The 21396-nt window shown below is 35.5% G+C and overlaps 1 protein-coding gene across 8 annotated transcripts in view; it reads right to left on the bottom strand.

The window, feature by feature from the left end:
- LOC106668738 (protein spire) overlaps positions 1-21396 on the bottom strand; it is a 207719-nt gene that overhangs the window by 6330 nt on the left and 179993 nt on the right. For all 8 annotated transcript variants that reach the window (XM_024224840.1, XM_024224855.1, XM_014397755.2 and 5 more), the window contains one exon: positions 17149-17267. In XM_024224840.1, coding sequence (XP_024080608.1) covers positions 17149-17267 — 119 coding nt within the window. The remainder of the gene's footprint in view (positions 1-17148; positions 17268-21396) is intronic.

Below are 21396 nucleotides of genomic sequence, written 5' to 3'. Positions count from 1 at the left end.
TGTAAAAAAGTCATCTTTAAAAAAATCCACGTTACATAATAAAAATTATAATATAAAAACCTTAAATCAAGGGAATATCCTGAGAGAAAAAAATTTAATCAATGATGATCAATCAAATATAGAAAAGGTTCTTACAACAGATGTAAAACGGTCTTCTATCTTTAAAAAAAACTATACCTATATAATGAAAATTTATATTGAAAAAAAGATGCTGATGATGGGTGTAAATTCCCGAACGTCATAAAAATTTAACATAAAAATAAAACATACATGTATAAAAATTGAAAAGCCTTTTTTTAAATAAAACCAAAAATTATAAAAATAAAAACATCTTCAAAAATCCATGTTACATAATAAAAATTATAATATAAAATCCTTAAATACAAGGAAATAACGTGGAAAAAACGATTTAATCCAGGATAATCAAGAATGAATAATGGAAAAGGGCCTTACCATGCAAAATGGTCATATATCTTAAAAAATAAACGCAAAAATAGCCCAATTACACAGAAAACAAACACTGAGTTAATAGAAATACTTTGATTGAATATAAAAAATATTTTTTGCATTGTATAAATTCACTTTTTTCCACATCCTACATGTATATGTTAAATTTAAACAATGCTTGTAAATCCCAGGCCCTGAAAATAAAGATCGAAACGTTGGCTCGATAAAGAAAATGTTTTTCTGAAACCTACATCACACCAGACCGCATCTCACGATTTCTGAATAATCACTTATTAATATAAAAAAGACATAAAAAATCCACGTTACACAATAAAAGTTGTAATATAAGTACTAGTTTAACTAGTCTGATCACCAATTGAATGACTTATGGAACAAAATACAGATACAATTACAATCTAGTAAATTTCATTAATGATTTTGTAGACGAATGTCTGTCTTCCCAATGTATCCCAAACAATCAAGTCCTTAGTGAAAATAGTCTTTTATTTTTTTCCTGAACATCAAATGATATACAGAAAACTTAAAAAAATAAATATATATTTTTGAAACATATCTAAAAGAGAAGTGGTCGGAAAATGCCGTCGGTTCCGCAAAGGGATTTACATTTGATAGGTCAAGGGTCGTACAGAATCGGGTCAAGGCTTAGCGCAAGCGTACGCGTATCGAACGAACATGGAGTATGCCACCATCAATGGAAAACCACGCGTATCTGCGGCAAACTCGAGTTTTCTTATTCTTTTTGATGATCTAGTAACCGGGAAAAACCACCCGTGAACTAATTTGCACTCGTACCCAAATTTACGACTCTGAAGTATTTACTATCCTAAATCATTTGATTATCCATTATGATTAGCGGATTAAACTAATGGAATAAAAATCGTATCGTCAATTAACCAATCCTTTTTTGCTCTGCAGAATCTGTGGTGACATGCTGCCTAGAAAGTGATTACGTCTATTGTAGGCGAAGAAATGAAGCTAAATGTTTAAGGATCATCAGCAGCCTGTGATTATTTCAGCCAACTTAATAAAAATTAACGATTCTTATTTGGTGTACAAAAGATTTGCAGTTTTAAATGTCAGAATCTCATTTAAGTTTTGCCCCTTATCTGCACATGGAAATATGTATTATTACTTTATTTTTATGATATTATTGTTAAAACGACATATTCAAAAGTTTTACAAATTACACTAGATTGCAATAATATATGAGGCTTTGGTAAATATTTATAAAATAGTCTGTTGGCGACGATAGTAATTTGCTATAAGATATTAATTCCGTTACATAAGATTTCAAATGAAAATAAAATGACTGTATTTATTAGCGCGAATGTTATCTTTAGGTGTCTATGTAATGGAATATCATATACCAAAAAAGTCTAAGTTATTTGGCTTTATTTATATCAGCAGTATTGTAGGAGGTACTGGCGAAATATCAAAAACCCTGATGACTATTCAATTGTGAGAATGTATTTAATAGCTAAATCCATTACAGTTTGTGGTCCGATTGAGCAATTAACATTTTTCAATTAATTAATATTTATGAAAGAAGGTATTGGTTAAGATAAAAAGTAAGCGTCACGAGTTAATAAATTAATTGAAAAAAGTATTTAATAGCGATAAGTGTGTATGTAAACGGTCTGTTTGGAACATCGAGTAGTGCGGAGTGTGAATGCATGATTTTTACTGTGTTTGAAGGTATTTATTGGCGTAAAAGAAGGGTGGTCATGATTTTAATGCATTGTACGCGTAGGGTCTCAGCAGTATATCGAGAACTCATGAGATCCTTCAAACTTAAGATAGAAAATCTTTTAAATAGCGTAAATTTTAAATGTGTTTTCTATTAACTAGGATATTTTAACTGCATGTGGAAAACCTTCGATGAGTTTGCAAATAAGTGACAAAAACGAAGGAAAGAAGAGGGCTGGTTATAAATCCTAAGACATCCAAAAGGAACCCAGATAACGTTTTTAAAAAAGCGAGCAAAAAAGTTTTCTGCTTTGTTCTTGAAGCATAAATATTATAATGTTTATTAGACAGTTGTTTGTTAAATTTTTTAAAATGATTTTTATTTCTTTTGTTGTATATGACAAAATCAATACATGGTTTTTTAAACTTTACTTTGGATTTGATAAAAACCACGTTTTTCCCTCATTTGAAAAATATTATATGTAAATATATTAGTATTAATCTGCTAGAAAGCGTGGGTAATTCTTGTCTGCCTCTTAACAAACCATGAAAGAATTCTCAGTTAACAATTACAATTCAATAAAATCTGGTCAAGATTCTCTTGGTCACAATAAAAGAAGAAAGTGAGTTCGTTTGAGAGAGATAGATAGCTAGATAGATAAATGGATATATATATATATATATATAGAGAGAGAGAGAGAGAGAAAGAGAGAGAAAGAGAGAGAGGAGAGAGAGGGAGGGGAAGAGGGAGAATAAAAGAAAGTAGGGTGAAAAAAAAGAATGAATGAGAAGAATTAGATGAACTAGATAGATAGAGATAGATAAATAGATAGATAGAGATAGAGAGGAGAGAGAGAGAATGAGAGAGAGAAAGAGAGGAAGAGAGCGAGAAAAAAAGAGAAAGAGAGAGAGTGAGAGAGAGAAAAAAGAGAGAGTGAGAAAGAGAAAAAAGAGAGAGAGAGTGAGAGCGAGAAACAGACGAAGAGAGAGAGAGAAAAAACGAAAGAGAGAGAGAAAAAACGAAAGTGAGAGAGAAAAAACGAAAGAGAGAGAGAAAAAAACGAAAGAGAGAGAGAGTGTGAGGGTGAGAGAGAGAGAGAGAGAGAGAGAACGAAAGAGAGAGAGTGTGAGGGTGAGAGAGAGAGAGAAAGAGAGAGAGAGAGAGAGAGAGAGAGAGAGAGAGAGAGAGAGAGAGAGAGAAAGAGAAAGAACAGCTAATAGGTGAAATTCAATATGTTAGTAAATCGAATAATTTTATTTAAATTTGGGGGATCCAAAAAATTACTGGTTCACAAAGACGATGTCTATTGACTATAATAATAAAACTAATAAATTCAGTGTTTTGTTGAAAATGTTTGTTGAAACTCTAAAATAATAAGGTTTCTTTCGTCCTGATTCCAGTGGCATTTTCTGACTTTAGATAAGTTCAAATGCAAATCAATTGGCGAAGCATATTTCAAAACAATGTCAAGGGTATCCGATATAAATTGTTTTCCTCGATTGTCTCGTAACCACCATAGTTTCAAGAAGAAAACGTAACGAAAATTGAGCACTGCTATTGTAAGGTTGCGTTATCATCATGGTTTCAGCAACCACTAGGGAAAACAGGGGTCAAATCTTTACCATTATGTGATTTATAAGGTATAACCCTGTGGCATAGGGAACCACACTATCAATGAGTACCGCAGAAGATGGATAAAAAGAAAATGAGGGAACGATGGAATTCACTTATTAGACACAAACCATCCAAGAACCTCCTAACAAATTTCGAAGGAAAGAAGTGACAGAATGTATCAAAGGAAGCAGGAAAAAACTGCGAATCCTAACAGAATTCTTAACAGGATACTGCAAACTAAATGGACATTTAAAGAAGATTGGAATAATCCAAGACGGCACATGCAGATCCTGCAAAGAAGCAGAGGAGACACCAACACCTATTAACAAACTATGCTGCTACACTTGCCCGCAGGAGTATTTTGGGATGTACAATGCGACTGTAGAAGATATTCAACCATTGAAACCAGGACTATTAATCAAGTTTCTGATGAAATAGGACTCACTGGTGTGCTATAGGTACAGAACGGTGGATAATATAGGTCTTAAGGGGCGCAGTATATTACACCCAGACATCTACATCTAAGGTATACATGAAAATTCCTTCTTTGTGAAAGCGTAACATTAATAGAAGTAAACTGGGTGTCAACCCGACCCAATCGAACCCTAAATAATATGAAGAAGTGAAAATTTGTATGAAGTTTTTGTATACAAATCTATAAAATTGGGATTGGTTGTTAATGAAGTGTTTAAGTCAATCAACTTTCAGTACTTCTAGCAAGAGCAAATAGAATAAAAACGCGTTTGGATAAAGACGACATCTTTCTGTGTTGACTGGTTCAAGAATGTTTCTCACGGGCAATCGTGGTAAGAGTGGGGTTCTTTAAAATTCCAGAGGGACAGCAATTATGGTACGAAACTACAAATTCAGTAAGCGTGTCAGCGAGGGGGCATCGTCACAACGGAACCAACGTAAATATCAAAGTAAAAGTCGATTAATGAGTATTCGCATTTTAATTTTCAAGCATTTGAAAATTTTTAAAATGGCAGAGCAACTGCAGGATTACATAACTATCTTTCCTCCGAAGGCTATTTAAAACAATAAAAAGTTTTAATATACATATAATTATTTTTTTAATGGATATATAGAACGTGTGCCAAGATGACGTGTTCGTGATGTGAGATGTTTCTCGCCTTTTCTTTTGAATTATAAGAGAAAGCCTTCGGCGAAGTTTTCCCATGGTAAGACTTTCGATTATAAGGTCGGAAAGGGTTGTTTTAAATGTAGACGGAAATTTGAAATCACGAGCAAATCTCTCTCTCTCTCCGCTGGTACGGCTCGAGGACGAAAACCGAAACTGGCCAGGTCGGGCAACGGTGCTAACGGTCCGCCTCTGACCCCGGTGAACTACTCTTGCATCAGATTTGGACCTTGGCGGTAAGTGTACCGCGATGGTGAAACGGCCGAAGCCCTTTGTCACTGCCGCTTAATTACATCCTTGATTATATGGTGAGGAAACGCCCCGACGGCAACGGGTTTATCTGAAAAACGCGACTCAGACGGTCAACCCCCGCCGAGGAGAAGCCTCTTTTTCTTTGTCTCGCTGATGAGCAGATTTTATAAATGTTAACCCGGGAACAGGACGTGAACCTTGAAACGGTGGATTCTAGAAGAACTCGTTCCTTTGGTCCGTCGTCTTATAAATGTCAACCACTCGGAGACAGTTTTCTCAAAGATTTCTCTGCCCTCGTTTGAATATAGATTTTTTACCTCGATTTTAAAAAAGGCTGCCTTTATAAGGAATTCTGGACTGCAGATAGCCATCTTTGGAAGAAGTTATGCAAAATAACCCTTGCTAAATACAAATTAACACTCTTTAAATTTAGTTTTAAATCGTTTAGGGATCGATTTTGCCTATCTTCGATGTTTTGGTCTGTCAAAGGCGATTCATCTTCTCGCATTCTTCAGTGATGACTATGTTGATTATATGTTGGAACTGCCTCACACTCACAACCTCGCCACTGACGACGGTGATGGTGATGACTATGTCAAAATGATCCGAATCTACAATACTGTAGGTTCATAATCGCCCCGCAGACCCAAATATATCCAGGGGGACACTCAATACATATCCATAGTCTACACAATGCATCAACTTCATTTCCTCATCCTAGGAGTTAAAGACCATCATCTTCATCCCCCCCCCAAAGGGAAGAAAAAACTCCTTAACATATTCCGATCTCAACCCTTTGGCAAATTATTTTTTTACAATAATATACGGTTTTCGTCATAAATCCGCTTGAACCCCCCCCCCAAAAAAAAAAAAAAAATTGAAAAGAGCGTTAAATTTCCTTTAAGAAGGCACCCTTCTAGACTCAACTTAATTTATGGTAACAAAACAAACACTTAAATCTTTCAAAAACTGCTAAATTTAAAATTAGTAGAAAAACTAAATTTGCAACCTCGTTGGAAAAATTCACGGTAGAGCGTGTCAAATTTCATTAAAACTTCTTCGTTTCTTCCAGCTTTCACTGGGAGACCACCATGGTTGACGACTCCCCTCAAGAAATGATATGAGTGTATAAATGTAAATAACCTCATATTACGAGATGTATATTTTATTAATACAGGTAGTAATAAATTTAAAAATAAGCTTTCAAGCGGTATACACTTTTCTTTAGTCATATCAAATCAAAATGCAGAAATATTAAGCATAATGGGATAAAGTGACGAAGTGAAGAAGAGGGAACGGGATAAATCTAGGAAGTCAACATTTATTCCTGGGCAAAATTTATTTCCCAGCTTAATAAATAAGCACAAAAAGAAAGAAAAATGACGCAAAATATATCAAACAAGAGAGACAACAAACATAGCTAACAACCAAAGCAGAAAAAATAGGACAACATATCTAAACTAAACAAAGACAAAATAAAAAAGAATAACAATACAGAAGTTGTATAAACCAACTTTAATCTAATAAATATCCACAAAAAGAAAGAAAAATGAAGCAAAATATATAAAAAAAGAGACAACAAACATAGCTAACAACAAAAGCAGAAAAATAGGACAACATATCTAAACTAAACATAATCTAATAAATATCCACAAAAAAAAGAAAAATGGAGCAAAACATATAAAAAAAAGAAACAACAAACATAGCTAACAACCAAAGCAGAAAAATAGGACAACATATCTAAACTCAACAAAGACAAAATAAAAAGGAACAACAATACAGAAGTAGTAAAAACCAACTTTAATCTAATAAATTTGGACAAAAAAGGGAAATATTCAACGTAATTTGGTTTTTCACGGTGTTTACTGTTTCTCTTTTAAATGTTTTGTTCGGTTTTTACGTCGGATTTATCTTTCTTTTTTAAAAATTAAATTGAAAGTTCTAGAAGGGTGCCTTCTTATCAATAATTCAAGAGCTACAGGTATGATAAAAACCGTAGATAATTGAACAAAAAAACAACATAAAATGTTGAATATCTGCGAAAGGGTTGAGGATCGGACCATGGTTAATGATGTTTTTATTCCATTTGGGTCGTGGAGTGAAGTTAATGCGTTCAATAGAGAGATACCCTGTACATTTTCTCACAAATTTGATTAAATTCTTTCCGTCTCTTTGAGATATAAAATGAACATGACATTGAGCTTATTTTCATTTGCTTATATACCTTTCAACAGTTAAAAATTCTATTTGAGATGACAAATCGTCTTAGGTAAAGAGATGCGTTTGATTTAGGTGTTTGATGTAGCCTGATTACGCGTTTCAACATTCGCCGGCTGAGGAAATGACTGGCCCTGAGTTTTTTAATCTTGCAAACATTAATCCCATTTTAATCCAAGTTGTAATTCTAAAGGTAATATTATTACAGTTCTTTGGCACGTTATAGAATAATTATTGAAAAGTTTGTATATAACATGAAGAATTAACTCGATAGATTTTGTTCGTAAAATTAATTGTTTTTATTACGACACGTTTTTTCTAAACTTTTTTGGACGAGTAGGTGAGACAATTTATTGCTGAGTATGTAGCGCTTGCCACAACACGAGGTGCAACCTCAGCTTTAACTTTCACCGCAAGCCACTTCAATGGCTCACTTTTTTAAATTTCCAGCTTTATCCAATTATTTTTTCAAGGGATTTATCACTAAATCCTTGTTCCATAAACGCGAGTTGGGAAATCTTTTTGAGGAAGAGAATTTTTTTTATAATTTGAAGGGATTGAATTCCTTCCTTGAAATCAAATCTGTACGTTACCTCCTCCATAGAAAGTTCCACGTAACGGCCAGGGATTACGGAATGGTTTTGAAAAGACAAAGCTAGAAATAAATTGGGATTACTTGCGACTTACATTATCTAGAAAAATGCAGGTATTTCGACAAGCGCGGGCTGCGACTGTGTGACACCATTTTTCCAATTTAAGTATGGTTTCAAACTAAAATGGTTCGAATTCGGGTTTTTTCTCCCAGATTTATAAATCCAAAATTTGATAACAGATGTCAACTGAACACTTCTTCTTATATTAACGCATTTTTAATCGTTTTCGAGTTGAAAAATGCTTGACCTTAGCTTGAGACGTCGAAACGTCATATGATTGTCAGTGTTCTCATCAGTAGAATAAATATTTTGGCGCGTTTTCCAATTAAGAACTATTAATTATTGCAGATTTTGTTGTGAAATGTGGGCGTGGAGGAGTGTTCGACTGGTTGACTTATTTGTTATTTAAACCCGCAGGGGAACTGGTATAGCTATCCACAAATCTTGGAATGAGATCTTTCTAATGTGTCACTATGATTTCGAATTTAACAACCAAATAGAAAGTAGATTAGTTTTTCCTTTCAACGGCATAAAGTTGTTTTACTTCTTTTGGAGTATTTTCAGGAGTGAGGGAAGTCAGGTGGTGGTCTGAGTTCTTTTCCTTCGCACAAAGCATTTGATCGTGTTATAAACGATCTGGTCGAATGGAAAGTGGTTTTTCTTCAGTTCGCACATGTACCCATAGGACCTTGATATTTAGAAAGAGTAAAAATACAGGTCCAAGGAGTGTCGGTGCGAGGTCGTACCTCGACTTTTTCACCTTGAAACGAACTAAAAATAAAGTAATGGATAAAGCCGATCAAGAAATGCGTTCAGCTGGCAGGGTTGCCATTCAAAATCAATTTTGATTGATCAAAAACTTTAAGGAAGAATCTATACCACGAATTTACGTAAACCATTCAGAAAATTGTTTAATTTCCATGTTTATTTACGCTTAATTAAAAAGTCGATATTTTTAAAAATTAAACCAATAACTGACTGTCATTTTTGTACAAACAAAATAAAAATTCGTCGCCTAAAGTATCCTGAATTTTTTGGATATAAATTAAGCCCAAATCTGTATTGTGCACACACGTGCACGTAGTTGAGGTTATCACTTCCCGAAGTTCATAGGCAATTCCAGCTTTTGTAATTTACAATAAAAGACAGGTAAGAGTTGAGAATCGTCCACCTCGAGCTTCGCCCAGGCACCTTTGTCGGCCTCAGAGTTGGGTAAAATCTAACTAATTCAATCATGATTAAGAATTTTGATTGAAGTTTGATCATGATTGAATTATTCATGAGTAAATTAATCATTATATGATTTAATCATAATTAATTCAATCATGAGGTATGACTTCAATCTTCAATATTCTTAATCATGATTGAATTAGTTTGATTTTGCCCAACTCTGGCTACAATGACCAACTTACCAAATCCAACCGACTCCGGATAAAAATTTTGAGTGAGAGTCGTGCTTAAGGCCAACCTTCAAAAATTGTTATCATAAACGAAAACCAAAGTTACATAATTGGGGACCGCGGTACCCGAGTGGTTAGCATGAGAGACTCTCACGCCGCGGTCGTGGGTTCGATTCCCACCGTCGCCTCTGGCCCTTTTTCCCGATAACCCCCAATTTGAACACACAAAAATTCGTACCATGGCTAATATGCAAGATCATAAGGCCAATAATAAAAAAAAGTTACGTAATTATTCTACATGTCTATTTTATTACAATCACGACCCCTAAATGGTGTATTTTCCAAATAATGTAGAAATCTCTCCTTTTAAATGGAATAAATTTTAATTCAAAGAAATATTTTTTCCATTGATCGGTTATGTAAACATATTTACTTTTCAAAGCGTAGCTTGTTCTAGGATTTTTTTATTTTATTTTATTATTATTATTATCATTATCATTATTTTTTGGCTTTTCATAACTACGGAGTTTTACTTATAATTGGAAGATTGATTTTTGTTAAATAAGGTGTTGAAGGATTTTCGTTTTGATGAAATAAATTTCTGTTAGAAAATTTTTTAAAAGTGATGAAGTGTATTTTTCATTTTTTTAGCACCCATTTGAACATGATTTATCGAGCATCCAAGCCCATACATACTTAAATACATTGTTTCCTACATACCTTTCACTCAAGTAGGGCGGTGAAGTACTCGATAACATTCCTCCATCACCCGTTAAATATGTAACTAAACTAATTGAGGGTCGACGGGGTACTCAATATTTCGCCATCAGCCCTCTTACACTACACATTCACGCGAATAAATACATTCACTCACAACACACATTACGTACACAAAACTATCAGTACTGTATATAATAAAACAACCATGTTTCCTTCGAAAATCGGAACAGGGGACCACGAAGATTCGCTGCCGTGCTCGAGCACAATTTTTATATAGGGCGGCATTCCTACTCGCTCCCTATATGGAGTTAAGAAATTGCAACCTTTCTTTAAACAAGCCGGACAAAAAATGTGCAAGATTGATTTTCACACATACTTGATTTGCCAAATTTGATGTCAATGTATAATATTGTATACATATACTTTATGTAAATAATGAATAAATAATATTAAATTAATGAAAAAATTAATTAATTAATGTTTTCTTAATGAAGTCTCAACAGAATCACACAAACACCTGGCCTTTTACCACGGAATTCTTTTTTTAATATATTGAACGCGGTATGATAATAAATAATAAAATTCGTTTAAAAATAAAAGCGCAATCCGGGTTTAAAACTTGACCTAGGCGAAAATTACGACGAGCAAAAAAAATCTATTTTATAAAATGATAAAATAGAACAAGATTGGCCATCTAGATAAAGACAAAGAGGATGTTTCTGCAACGTACATTTCATAATAAAAATACATCTCATAAATTAAAAAAAAATATTCCACAATAAATTGTACATAATGCATACACGTGAATTTATAAAACTCAAACAAGAATATGATTAAAAAAAAAAAGAATGATTCGTGGAAAAACAAAAGAAAAATATGAAACATCAAGTTTTCAAAATTGAAATTAGAAAAACCGTGAAAGGCCAATGAACAATAACTTCAAAAAATTGATTAAATTGAGTCGAGAGGTTCCGAAGACAATTAGAATTTTTTAAATAAATTTTTCATCACATAAGGCTGAGGTAGTCAACCCTTCAATTCAGTCAAACTGGTGGTTTAATGTTGAAAAAGTATATCAAGTTTCAAAAATATTTAGAAACGGCAGCCTGATAACATAACTCAAATTTTTGAAACCCTTTGTACATATTTCCGATGTATTAAATTCCTTTAAAATCTAATTGTGTTATTTGAACGATTTAATCGGCCAAAAAAACCACGATTTTAATCATTTAGTTTAGAGTATGAATTGATGTACATGTGAATTATCGTTTCACAACTGGGCCTCGAGGCTTTGGACAAACTAAATCTACTGTTGTTGACCCAAATGATTGCATTAATACGTTCTCTATCATATAAATATATAAAATGGAAAATAAATGGGATTGCAGTGTTGTTGTTAGTATTAGATAAAATACGACAAAAGGTCTAATGTACTATTTTTAAAAAATAACACAATGCGATACCATAATTTGGTGTCGTATTTCGCACTGTATGCATTACGGTTTTTTTTTTTAATTAAAAGACATGAATTTTCACAATAAAAAATTAGAGTACTCATAAAAGCACGAAAGTTTTCACCTACACCTGCTCAATCAAACAATCCCAAGACTCTTCTTGCAGGAGCTATTGCAGTATTGTAATATTTACATTATTAGACGGGAACGGGGACATCTACAAGAATTCACTAGTTTTCGTGGTCCGCTTGGCCAATTAATAACTTTCAATTAATTAAGGTTTTTAGTTGAGATAAAAAAGTCAATGTCACGAGCGGGATTTGAACCCACGATCTTTGGCTAGATACGCCGCTACTCTACCACTTGAGCTATCGTGACTTCGATCCACTCGGACACTAACTTCCCATCTCAACCCCACCTTTTGAATTTTGTAAAAAGGAGGGAAAATGGGGGTGGTGCAAAGGGGAAGGTCGTGGGTTCGAATCCCGCTCGTGACATTTACTTTTTTATCTCAACTAGAAACCTTAATTAATCAACAAGAATATCAGACAATATCAAGCATGGCGATCGGTCATCAAAAATTTTAACACTGACCATTCAATATCACAATATCTGGTCTGTACAGGTTTTTGATGGACCATATAATCGTATGGCTTTCAGATTGTAAGTCTGTATAAGATGACAACTCTAAAGTGAATCGGACTTGGCCAAAAAGTTAACGTTAAAGTCCCCCATAACTCAAACTTGACGGTTTCAAGCCTTAGCATATATATATATTACATAGGGCGGGCGACCAGGACCCGAGGGGTTAAAAGCCTGAGTAGGCCCGTACCCCATCCCTAAAAGGTCCGGGACCTGGTCGGCTCACGAGTCCTGTATAAACCTTTTGGACCTATTCACAAACCCCAGGATTGTGGACCATTTTATCCTGGGGAGTGTTTTGGTTATGTCCTCTCCTTCGAAAGTATTAAATCTTTCCCTAGCATACCTATCGCATTCTGCGAGGTAGTGTCGAGCCGTTTCTTCTTTAGTTTCGCAGAAGCGGCAGAAGGGGTCTGGTAGAGTACCCATTATGAAGAGGTGTCTTCTCAAGGGGCAATGGCTCGTTAGGATACCTATCAGCCTCCTTATTCCCCTCCTAGAGTTAGAGAGTAGCCATTTCGTTTCTTTAGGTTTGATTTCCTTCAGAAACTCCTTCGATTGCCTGCATCCGGGGGACATATTCCATTCCTTAAGGAATTGTTTCATGCCCCAGCTACCTATACTCTCTTTTGCTGTGCTTAAAGAGTGGGGTAATACCGGTTGTGGTCCGACGAACTCAGTATTTGATCCTTCCTTGGCCAGGCTGTCCGCCTCCTCATTGCCATAGTGCCCCTTATGAGCAGGTATCCATATGAGGGTTACCCTATTCTCATACCTGGTGATAGTCCTATTAATGAGTTCAACGGAAAGCCTTAGCATAAGTCGAGATAGCACAATCTAGGCAATCATGAAATGCGGAATTCTATTTTAGGTGCAGCTGAAGATTAGTGATTAGTAGTTGGGTAAATAGGAATGGCATATCGACCCCTTTATATGTGTCAAAGGATCACGAATTGAGGCCAATAGAACATTTACGATGAAGTACAATGTTCCTGATTTTCGTATTTAGGAACAGGCTCGGAAATGGAGCGAATTCATGCTCTGCTTGATTAAACATCTTGTCCAAACCGGGAGAATCGTATTGATTTCATAACTCGAAATCGTGTTATTTGTCTACTATCGTACATAAAAGAGAGTGGAAGTGGTAAAAACCGTGCGTGATTTGACATCTGACAATTTCATTAGGGCGATGCGAAAGGTTTTTCCTTGTCTTTTGCGGGACCTGCCCGATGAGAAAAGGAAAACGGAAAGAACCAGAGCAGGAATAATCGTAATTATATGAGAGTCACGGGTGGAGGAAAGATGCGCCAGACCTGAAAACTGGCCGTTGTTTTACATGCATTTAACGCTTCGATCAAAAGAAAAACACTCAAAGAGGCCACGTCACGTGAGATGGCCGGTTTTTGAATTATCATCGCAATAATTTTCGGACAATCGATGGTTTCCCCTCTCGAAAATAATGCACAGTCGTTATCGAAATGACTCAGCGACTTGTTAAAACAACAACACAAAAACTGTTATTTAGAAACGTGCCTCATGGCAGAAGCTAGTGCACGTATGCGCTAATCGCGGAAAAGCCTTTGGAATTTTTGATTCGTTACGTCGTACGTACGTGAGCTTGATATTCGAAACCAACGCAGAAATCCAAAAATGCTTTAACAGTGGGCTTTATTTCTCGCAGCGATTTTGTCTACATGAAAGAAAAAACTGCCCCTCGTTGAGACTAACCGATCAAATCGTCATATAAAAAGTCTGGAGAATTTTGCCAAAAAAGGACCTAGTCTCGAAAATAATTCAAATGTGGCAGGAAACGTGGAAGTTAAAAAGACGGCCTGTTGAACGGCATCCGACAGGCACAGTTGCCTCCTCCTTCGCGAGGACCGTGAAGACGTTAGGTTCAAATGTTTAATCTTTGTCCACAGTGACAGGTAAGTACCGTAGATTTAAAACGTTGTGTGCTTCTCTTTCTTTCTTTTCAAACGATCATTCAGAATGCTTTTACCCTTTTAAACAAGACACGTACTTTTCAAAATGGCGGATTTGCAAAACTCACTGGTGGGGTTTAGTTATTCACTGATCACGGTAATTTTTACGATGGGCAACCGGGTATAACATAATTACATCAACATTTTTTTGACAAGATCGACAAGATTTTTTAATTTACTGCCATCTGTACGAAATAAATATATGTACATTGAACGAATTTAACGTTATATAGAAATCTGACGGATCACTCAGACCAGGAGGCAGTTAGGAGAGAAACCAGCCAGTGCTGGAATTTATTGGAAGGTTGAGATATTGGAGTTTACAAGGGTGGGAGGTTGCGGGGTTAGTAGCTAGTCGGTTAGGTTGAATGGATAGTTTAGGGTGGAAATTGAGGAAGCATCAGGAACGAATAGGATTTTAACCTTTTTATAACGATTTAATGGATCATTTGATTCGTGACTAGAAGAGAGCTTGGAGGATTGAAAGAAAGACTGGATTCGTTGGATGTTGGCACATTTGGCCTCACACTCGACTTCCAAGTCCAAGTAGGTCTGATGAGCGTTTTGAAGGCGTTTAGTTTGTTATCTAGGATAAGTGTTGGATTTTGGTCCCAGTAGACCTCTGAGTATTCCATATCTTTTGTTAAGTTCTTGTCTTTTTAAACATGCATGTAGGTTCCTTGTATGTCTGCTATCTAAGTAAAGCTCAAGTTAGCGGACTTGGTTGGATGGTAGTACCTTGTTTTTTGTATACACTGCTGGACAGGATAATGTTTGAGCATCATTACACCTTTTTTTTAATCGTTCAACCCCGCAACCGAGTGCACCAGACGGTAATGAGGTTAAAATGTAGGATTGCTTCTGTGGCTAGAATAGGATTGCGGTATCGCACAGTTGTGAGTTGTGTGTTTGGGTACGTAGGTATTTCAGTGTAGATGGTGAAGAGGATTGGACCTAGGATACTCCCTTGTGGAACGACAGCTTTGATTGGCGCGATAGGTGAAAAATCTGTGCCGATTCTCACTTTACCCCATCGATGGACTTCACGATGAGATGGTAGGTGTGAGGGAGGATACGCTTTAACAGGTATAGGACGGTCCCACACTTGGTCGTACACTTCTGTAACTTTCAGAAATACGGATGTGCAACATTATTTGTATTCTAGAGACGAGGATATGCGTTATAAGATAAAAGTAAAATACAATATATATACCGAGTAGCCCACTGTCGCTAATATTTTAAGTAGAGTTACCTAACTAACCTACGAATTTCCAAATAGGAATTTAACAGCAAAAACTAAAACACAATTACCTTTAGTTCGGAAATAATTTAAATTATGTCAAAACTAGGTGATTCGCACTATTCTTTTTCATCCTGGCGACCCTAGTCAGCTCTATTCATTGACCCAAACTGAAACAATCTGGAGAAATCTATGTAGAATTGTCTTATTAAAAAGTAGAGTTGTTGTCGGTGAATTTGGTGGATTGAGTCAATATTTTGGTTTTCGGTTCTTTTCCTTTTTAATTTTTGTAATATTTTTAATGGTGGAAAAGATGTTGTTTTGTATTAATAATTTTCCTATTGTGTTCGTAGTTTTCAGTGCTCGTTTTATGATAATTTGTGGAATACATTAGTTACTTTGTATGTTTCTTTCCCAATCTATGTGAATCCTATTAAATTGCTGACATGGACCCATACGAAAAATCCATATATTATTATATTATGTTTTTATAGTTTTCAACTAACAATAAGTCTATTATGTAAAGGGTCTATTATGTCTATTAATTTCTATTATGTCATACAATGTCTATTATGTAATACTATACTAGAAGACCGCAAGATGCACTGAAAAGAGGCAGATAGGGAATAAAAATAAAATAGAGTTCATTCAATACAACGTTTGTTTATGTATATAGACAAAACAATTTTTGTCCAAGCTAGTGTCAAAGAATGTATAAATAACCAAAAGTATGTTCAATCTAGTTCAAACAAAATCAATGATATGTAAATTTTGTTTAGTTTTTCCAAGAGACAAATTATATTCTACCATTTTACCTTGTAACGATCTTGGGGGAAAACAGAAATATAATAAAACGCTGGTATTAAGCAAAATGTATGTCATTGTCTATTTTTTCATTAGTACATCATTACGAATTTAGAAACTCTCCAGAAGCCTTTTACTCCATCCCGACGTGAGAAATGATCACGCCACAACAGTTTTTTTAAAAGAACGTTTATGTAAGTTCTATTAAGGGGTTCGAGTGATGAAACGACTTGAAGAGGAGCAAGCAGTTTGTCACATTTCATAACTGTCTTAATGAGCAAACATAAAAAAATTTAGTGTGGGCTAGGCATCACATAAGAAAGAAACGATTACATGATGCGCACAGGTATGATTGATTTTATTGAAAAAAGCGAAAAATTGTTAAGGATGGCATTGAACACATAAGATAAGTGAATAATAACTGATAACTGAATTCTTTTCTAAAGTAAACAATATTAGCAAACGTTTCTTTGCGGTAGTACAAAGTCGTCGATACGTCTGGTTTTCAAATAATTCAGCATTTCTAAGAGAAAAACTATGTCAGTTTAAATCATTTTAAATATGGCAAAAAGAGACAAACCAGTATGACTATCGGCCATAATTCTGTAAAAAAATATATATTTTTATTCCTGCGTGTGTATTTTTTATTATTCACCTTATTTAACTGGATATTATACACAATAATTATTTCTATTGTGGTTGTTTTCTCTTCTCATACATAGATGTTTATTCAGAATAAGTATTTGCATTCTTGAATACGATAAGCAGAAGGTGAGAGTGAACATGGATTAAAAAAAAACCATTGAGGGGTTTGTATGTAAATAATATAGTTTTTGAAATTGAAAAATATGTAAAATCCATTTTTACTTACCGACATATGGGAATAGTCAACTTTTATGAGACGCCTGGAATTTCTGGTAACTTGCTCCGAGTTACTTTTACTCGAGAGAGGGGCTTCATTATCTTCTGGTAGCTTTTCACCCTTCGCATCTGAAAAAAAAATAATACATTGAATTAATATAAATACTACTTTTGTTCATACGTGAAATATTTTGATTTGTGTTCAACCTTTCTATCAAGTAGTATTCGAGTATTAAAAAACAATATAATAATTGATAAAAATATAATTATATAATATACAGCTAACAAGATAAAATTTATTTTGTGCGGTGGGTTATTAGTTATATTACTTTTTGGCATGTTTATATTTTCGATTTAGTAAAATAAAACGCAAACCTCACCAGAGATTATGTCGAAAGGGCAAAATGATCGGAAACAATCAAACTGCTGAACCTTTTATTAGTTTTAATTTCAAATGGTGAATAAACTACCTTTCTGGTTTTTTCTATCCAGGGAAATAAATTCAACTATAAGGAGTGGGCGGCATATTAGCATAATTAGATTTAAATCAAAAGATTGTAAAATATCACTTTAAGCAAACATGTCATCTTTTAATTTTAATTTTATCGAAACGATCTCATATTTGTCAGTTGGTCAATAGGAGCTTTCGCTCTCACTCTCTCACTTAATTAATCCCTCACTTTTCTCTCTCTTTTTCTGTTATTTACTTACTCACTCTTTCTCGCTCACTCTCTCTGTCTTTCCCCCACTTAATCACTATCCCACTTACCACCTACTCACTCTGTCTCTGTCCCTCACTCACTTACTCTCTTTTTCTCTCTCCCTGTCACCACTCATTTCTCTGTAGTCACTCACTTGCACACTCACTCCCTCTCCCTCTCACATAATTACTCACACTTTCTTCTACTTACTTATTCTCTCTGTCTGTCTGCCTGTTTCTCTCTCACCCTCCAACTTACTCCCATTACTTCTCTCTCTCTGACTAACTTACAATCCCACGCATCACTTACTATCTTGCTCACTCACTTTTTCACAATCCCACTTTCTCACTCTCTCTCCGTTACCACTCATCTCTCTGTCACTCACTCACTTGCCCACTAACTCCCGCTCTCCTTTTTAATTACTCTCTCTCTCTCTCTCTCTCTCTCTCTCTCTCTCTCTCTCTCTCTCTCTTTCTCACTTACTCATTCTCTGTCTATCTGCATATAAATCTAAATATATTTCTATCTATCTCAACCTCATCCGCACAGGACCTGGTCCGTTGGTCGATTTATTTGTTTTGATGTTATAGTAATTGTCTTAATTTAACGGAATGTACTTTCCAGTATAAACTATTTATTAACAAAATATATTTCTCCATAATAAATCAATCTACACATATCGGTATTGCATTTTTTATTACAGTTATGTAGTGTCAATTTCCGGTCTTACAATATTTATGCTGACTCACGACTGAAGATGGCGAGATGCCGAAACGCGTCTGCATATCAAAACGGGGAGGTTAGCTATATCAAAGGTTCATCATCCCCCAGACTCCAAGAGGAAATATGACGATTTACTTTTTTTGTGCAGAACGCAATTTCGGGCGAAGTGAGCAAGATAAAATAAATAGCCATTATAATTATTTAGGTAACTAATTTCTTGTAATAAAAATCTCCACGAAAACTCTTTCTCGCTTTGATAAAAGTTAAAAAACAAACAAGGAAGAAAAATTACAAACAATACTCCGTGTTATCTCTTTATTATCTCCGTGCCACTTAATTATGGCGGTTCTTCCTAATAAAGGATCCCCTACGTTTCAACACCTCTGTTAACTCTTGCAGTTTCGCCAACTCTATTGTCATGCTAATGAACCGGCAGAAGAGAGGACCGTTCACAGTTAGCCACTAAACTGTCGGTTTATTGAAAACCAGTTTATGTAATAAATCATGGGATGATGCGACGTCGATTGTTAATAACTATTGCAGTATTTCATCATGAAGCCGACCTACAAAACATTTCATATGCTAAATCGTTCAACCTTTGAGAGCGGACGTTATTTTCACGTATTTGTCGGAGGTGCAGAGTATGAAATTAACCTAGATTTCTGTTTGAACGAGAGTGCGAAGGTGAATGGTAAATGTTATATCTTCGTTGCTAGCCCGCGTGACAATCCGCTCTTTTAGTTCAACAAAGGAATAACGTTTCACTCCGAAGAAACGGGCCGTGAATCCATGAATAATTTTAAAATAGGAATTTTTTTTCGAATGGCAAATAATCTTGTGAACGAACATGCCAATCGAATGATCACGTATGCGAATATTTCCATGTAGACAAGGTTAGCGAGATTTCAAACTTATCGAGTTCGGTGAGTCGGTCGCCGTCTATCTAGATCGATCATAGCAAAGCCGAATGGCTAGAGAAAAAGCCCCGGAGAAATGATCATGCCAGATGGCAGACAGTCGCTTTTGTAAAAAAACCGGTCGGACCAATCTAAACTGAAAGCCTTTGAAGATAACTTTCATTGGTGACTCACGTCTAAACCAGTTCTAGTTTTCCCTGCCCTGAGTTCAAACTCAAACTTAAGAGTAAAATTTAAATTCACTAATTTCGTGGTCCGCTTGACCAATTAATATATTACAATTAATTAAGGTTTTTACTTGAGATAAAAAAGTCAATGGTACTTGCGGGATTCGAACCCACTATCTTCGGCTTGATACGCCGCTGCTCTACCACTTGAGCAAATGGCAAAAAGGAGGGAAAATTCAAAAGGTACGGTTGAGATGGGAAGTTGGTGTCCGAGTGGATCGAGGTCACGATAGCTCAAGTGGTAGAGCAGCGGAGTATCAAGCCGAAGATCGTGGGTTCGAATCCCGCTCGTGCCATTGACTTTTTTATCTCAACTATAAACCTTAATTAATTGTAGTAAAATTTAAATTTAACATCAGGAAAATAAAACCGAATGACCGGCCGAAATAAAAAGCGGGCGAGTCTAATTAATGGAACAAATTTTTAATTGAAGAAAATGAAGCAAAATGAAGTACAACTAAGAAGGTAAAGCTTAACTTTGTTCTTCCCATAAGCGGGGATGTGTTGAAGGTCGCTCATCCTTTGACATTTTAAGGCGAATTATTAAAAGGTTCCGGCCCAGAGGTCTGGATCTCCAGTTAGTCATTAATATCCCTAAATGAAAACATGGTAAACTTTAGGACGATGGAAAGAGCAAAAGGTGGATTTCAACTATCTAGAGGCTGTAATAAGGCAACAAATAAAATCAATCAAATTCAATAGGTCTTTATCGAAGATTCTTCGATCAGGGACTTAAACAAGGATGACGAATGACCACTTGGCGAAGTAACCAAGGATCGATGCGGTTTTTTGTAGGAAGATGGTTAGTACAGATCATCCGACGAGTCATTTTTTTTTTGTCCTAACGTCCTTACGAAAATGCCGTGTTGGAAGAATTAAATCAACTGTTTAAAGAATGGGCAATGAAGATTGACTACGACAAAACAAAGTACACGGCGGTCCTAGAGAGAATGAGACTACGTGTATTTACTGATGGTTGAGACTGCAAAGATGTGAAACTTGAAATAACTGATTTCTCTACCAGCGTGAACCTGAAGAGCAAACGAAAAGGCTACTAAAACAACGAGGAAACTTCATACTGTAACTGGAACAGTAGCCTCTCAAGGTAAACAAAATCACAATTTTTTAATCGATTGTGGAAGGTATTCGAGACTTGGGGGCGATGTACCTTTGGAAAATGTGCTTTAAAAAGACAAGGGCAGATAGAACAGAGAATAAAGAAGTGAGCTATGGAAATAGAGGAAACCGCAGATAAATGGCAGTAGAAGGTGAAGGAGTGAGTCCTGCTAAGAAGGAAGAGGCAGACCAGCGCGAATACGTAGCAGATCTTAAGGAAGAACGTCGACAGAACTCAGCATCGACGAATAAAAACACCATAAATCATACAAAATACAGTTTGAAGAAGAGGAGTTCGGACCGAATGTACATGGTTTGTCTGAAATACTTTTTTTTTTGCCGGTGTTTTTGAAAAAAAGCCCATTTGTAAGTATGTCGGGTTCGAATGCAAGGCCGCTGGATTCGAACCCGGGACCTTTACCTTCAGTGATAAGCGCCGTGTCAAAGACTAAACCTTGCGGCCACCGACGCCCCTGAAATACTTGATTGTTTTTCAATAAGCAACAACGCGTGTTGTTAAGGAGATATCACGCACCATTTTTTTTTGTAATGACAGGATTTTACAGACAGGTCG

This window comes from Cimex lectularius, unplaced genomic scaffold (assembly GCF_000648675.2).
Source record: "Cimex lectularius strain Harlan isolate CLEC.00 unplaced genomic scaffold, Clec_2.1 scaffold25, whole genome shotgun sequence".
Taxonomy (NCBI): Eukaryota; Metazoa; Arthropoda; class Insecta; order Hemiptera; family Cimicidae; genus Cimex; species Cimex lectularius.
The sequence above is the reverse complement of the archived record's forward strand: the minus strand, read 5'-3'. Positions and strand labels throughout refer to the sequence as shown.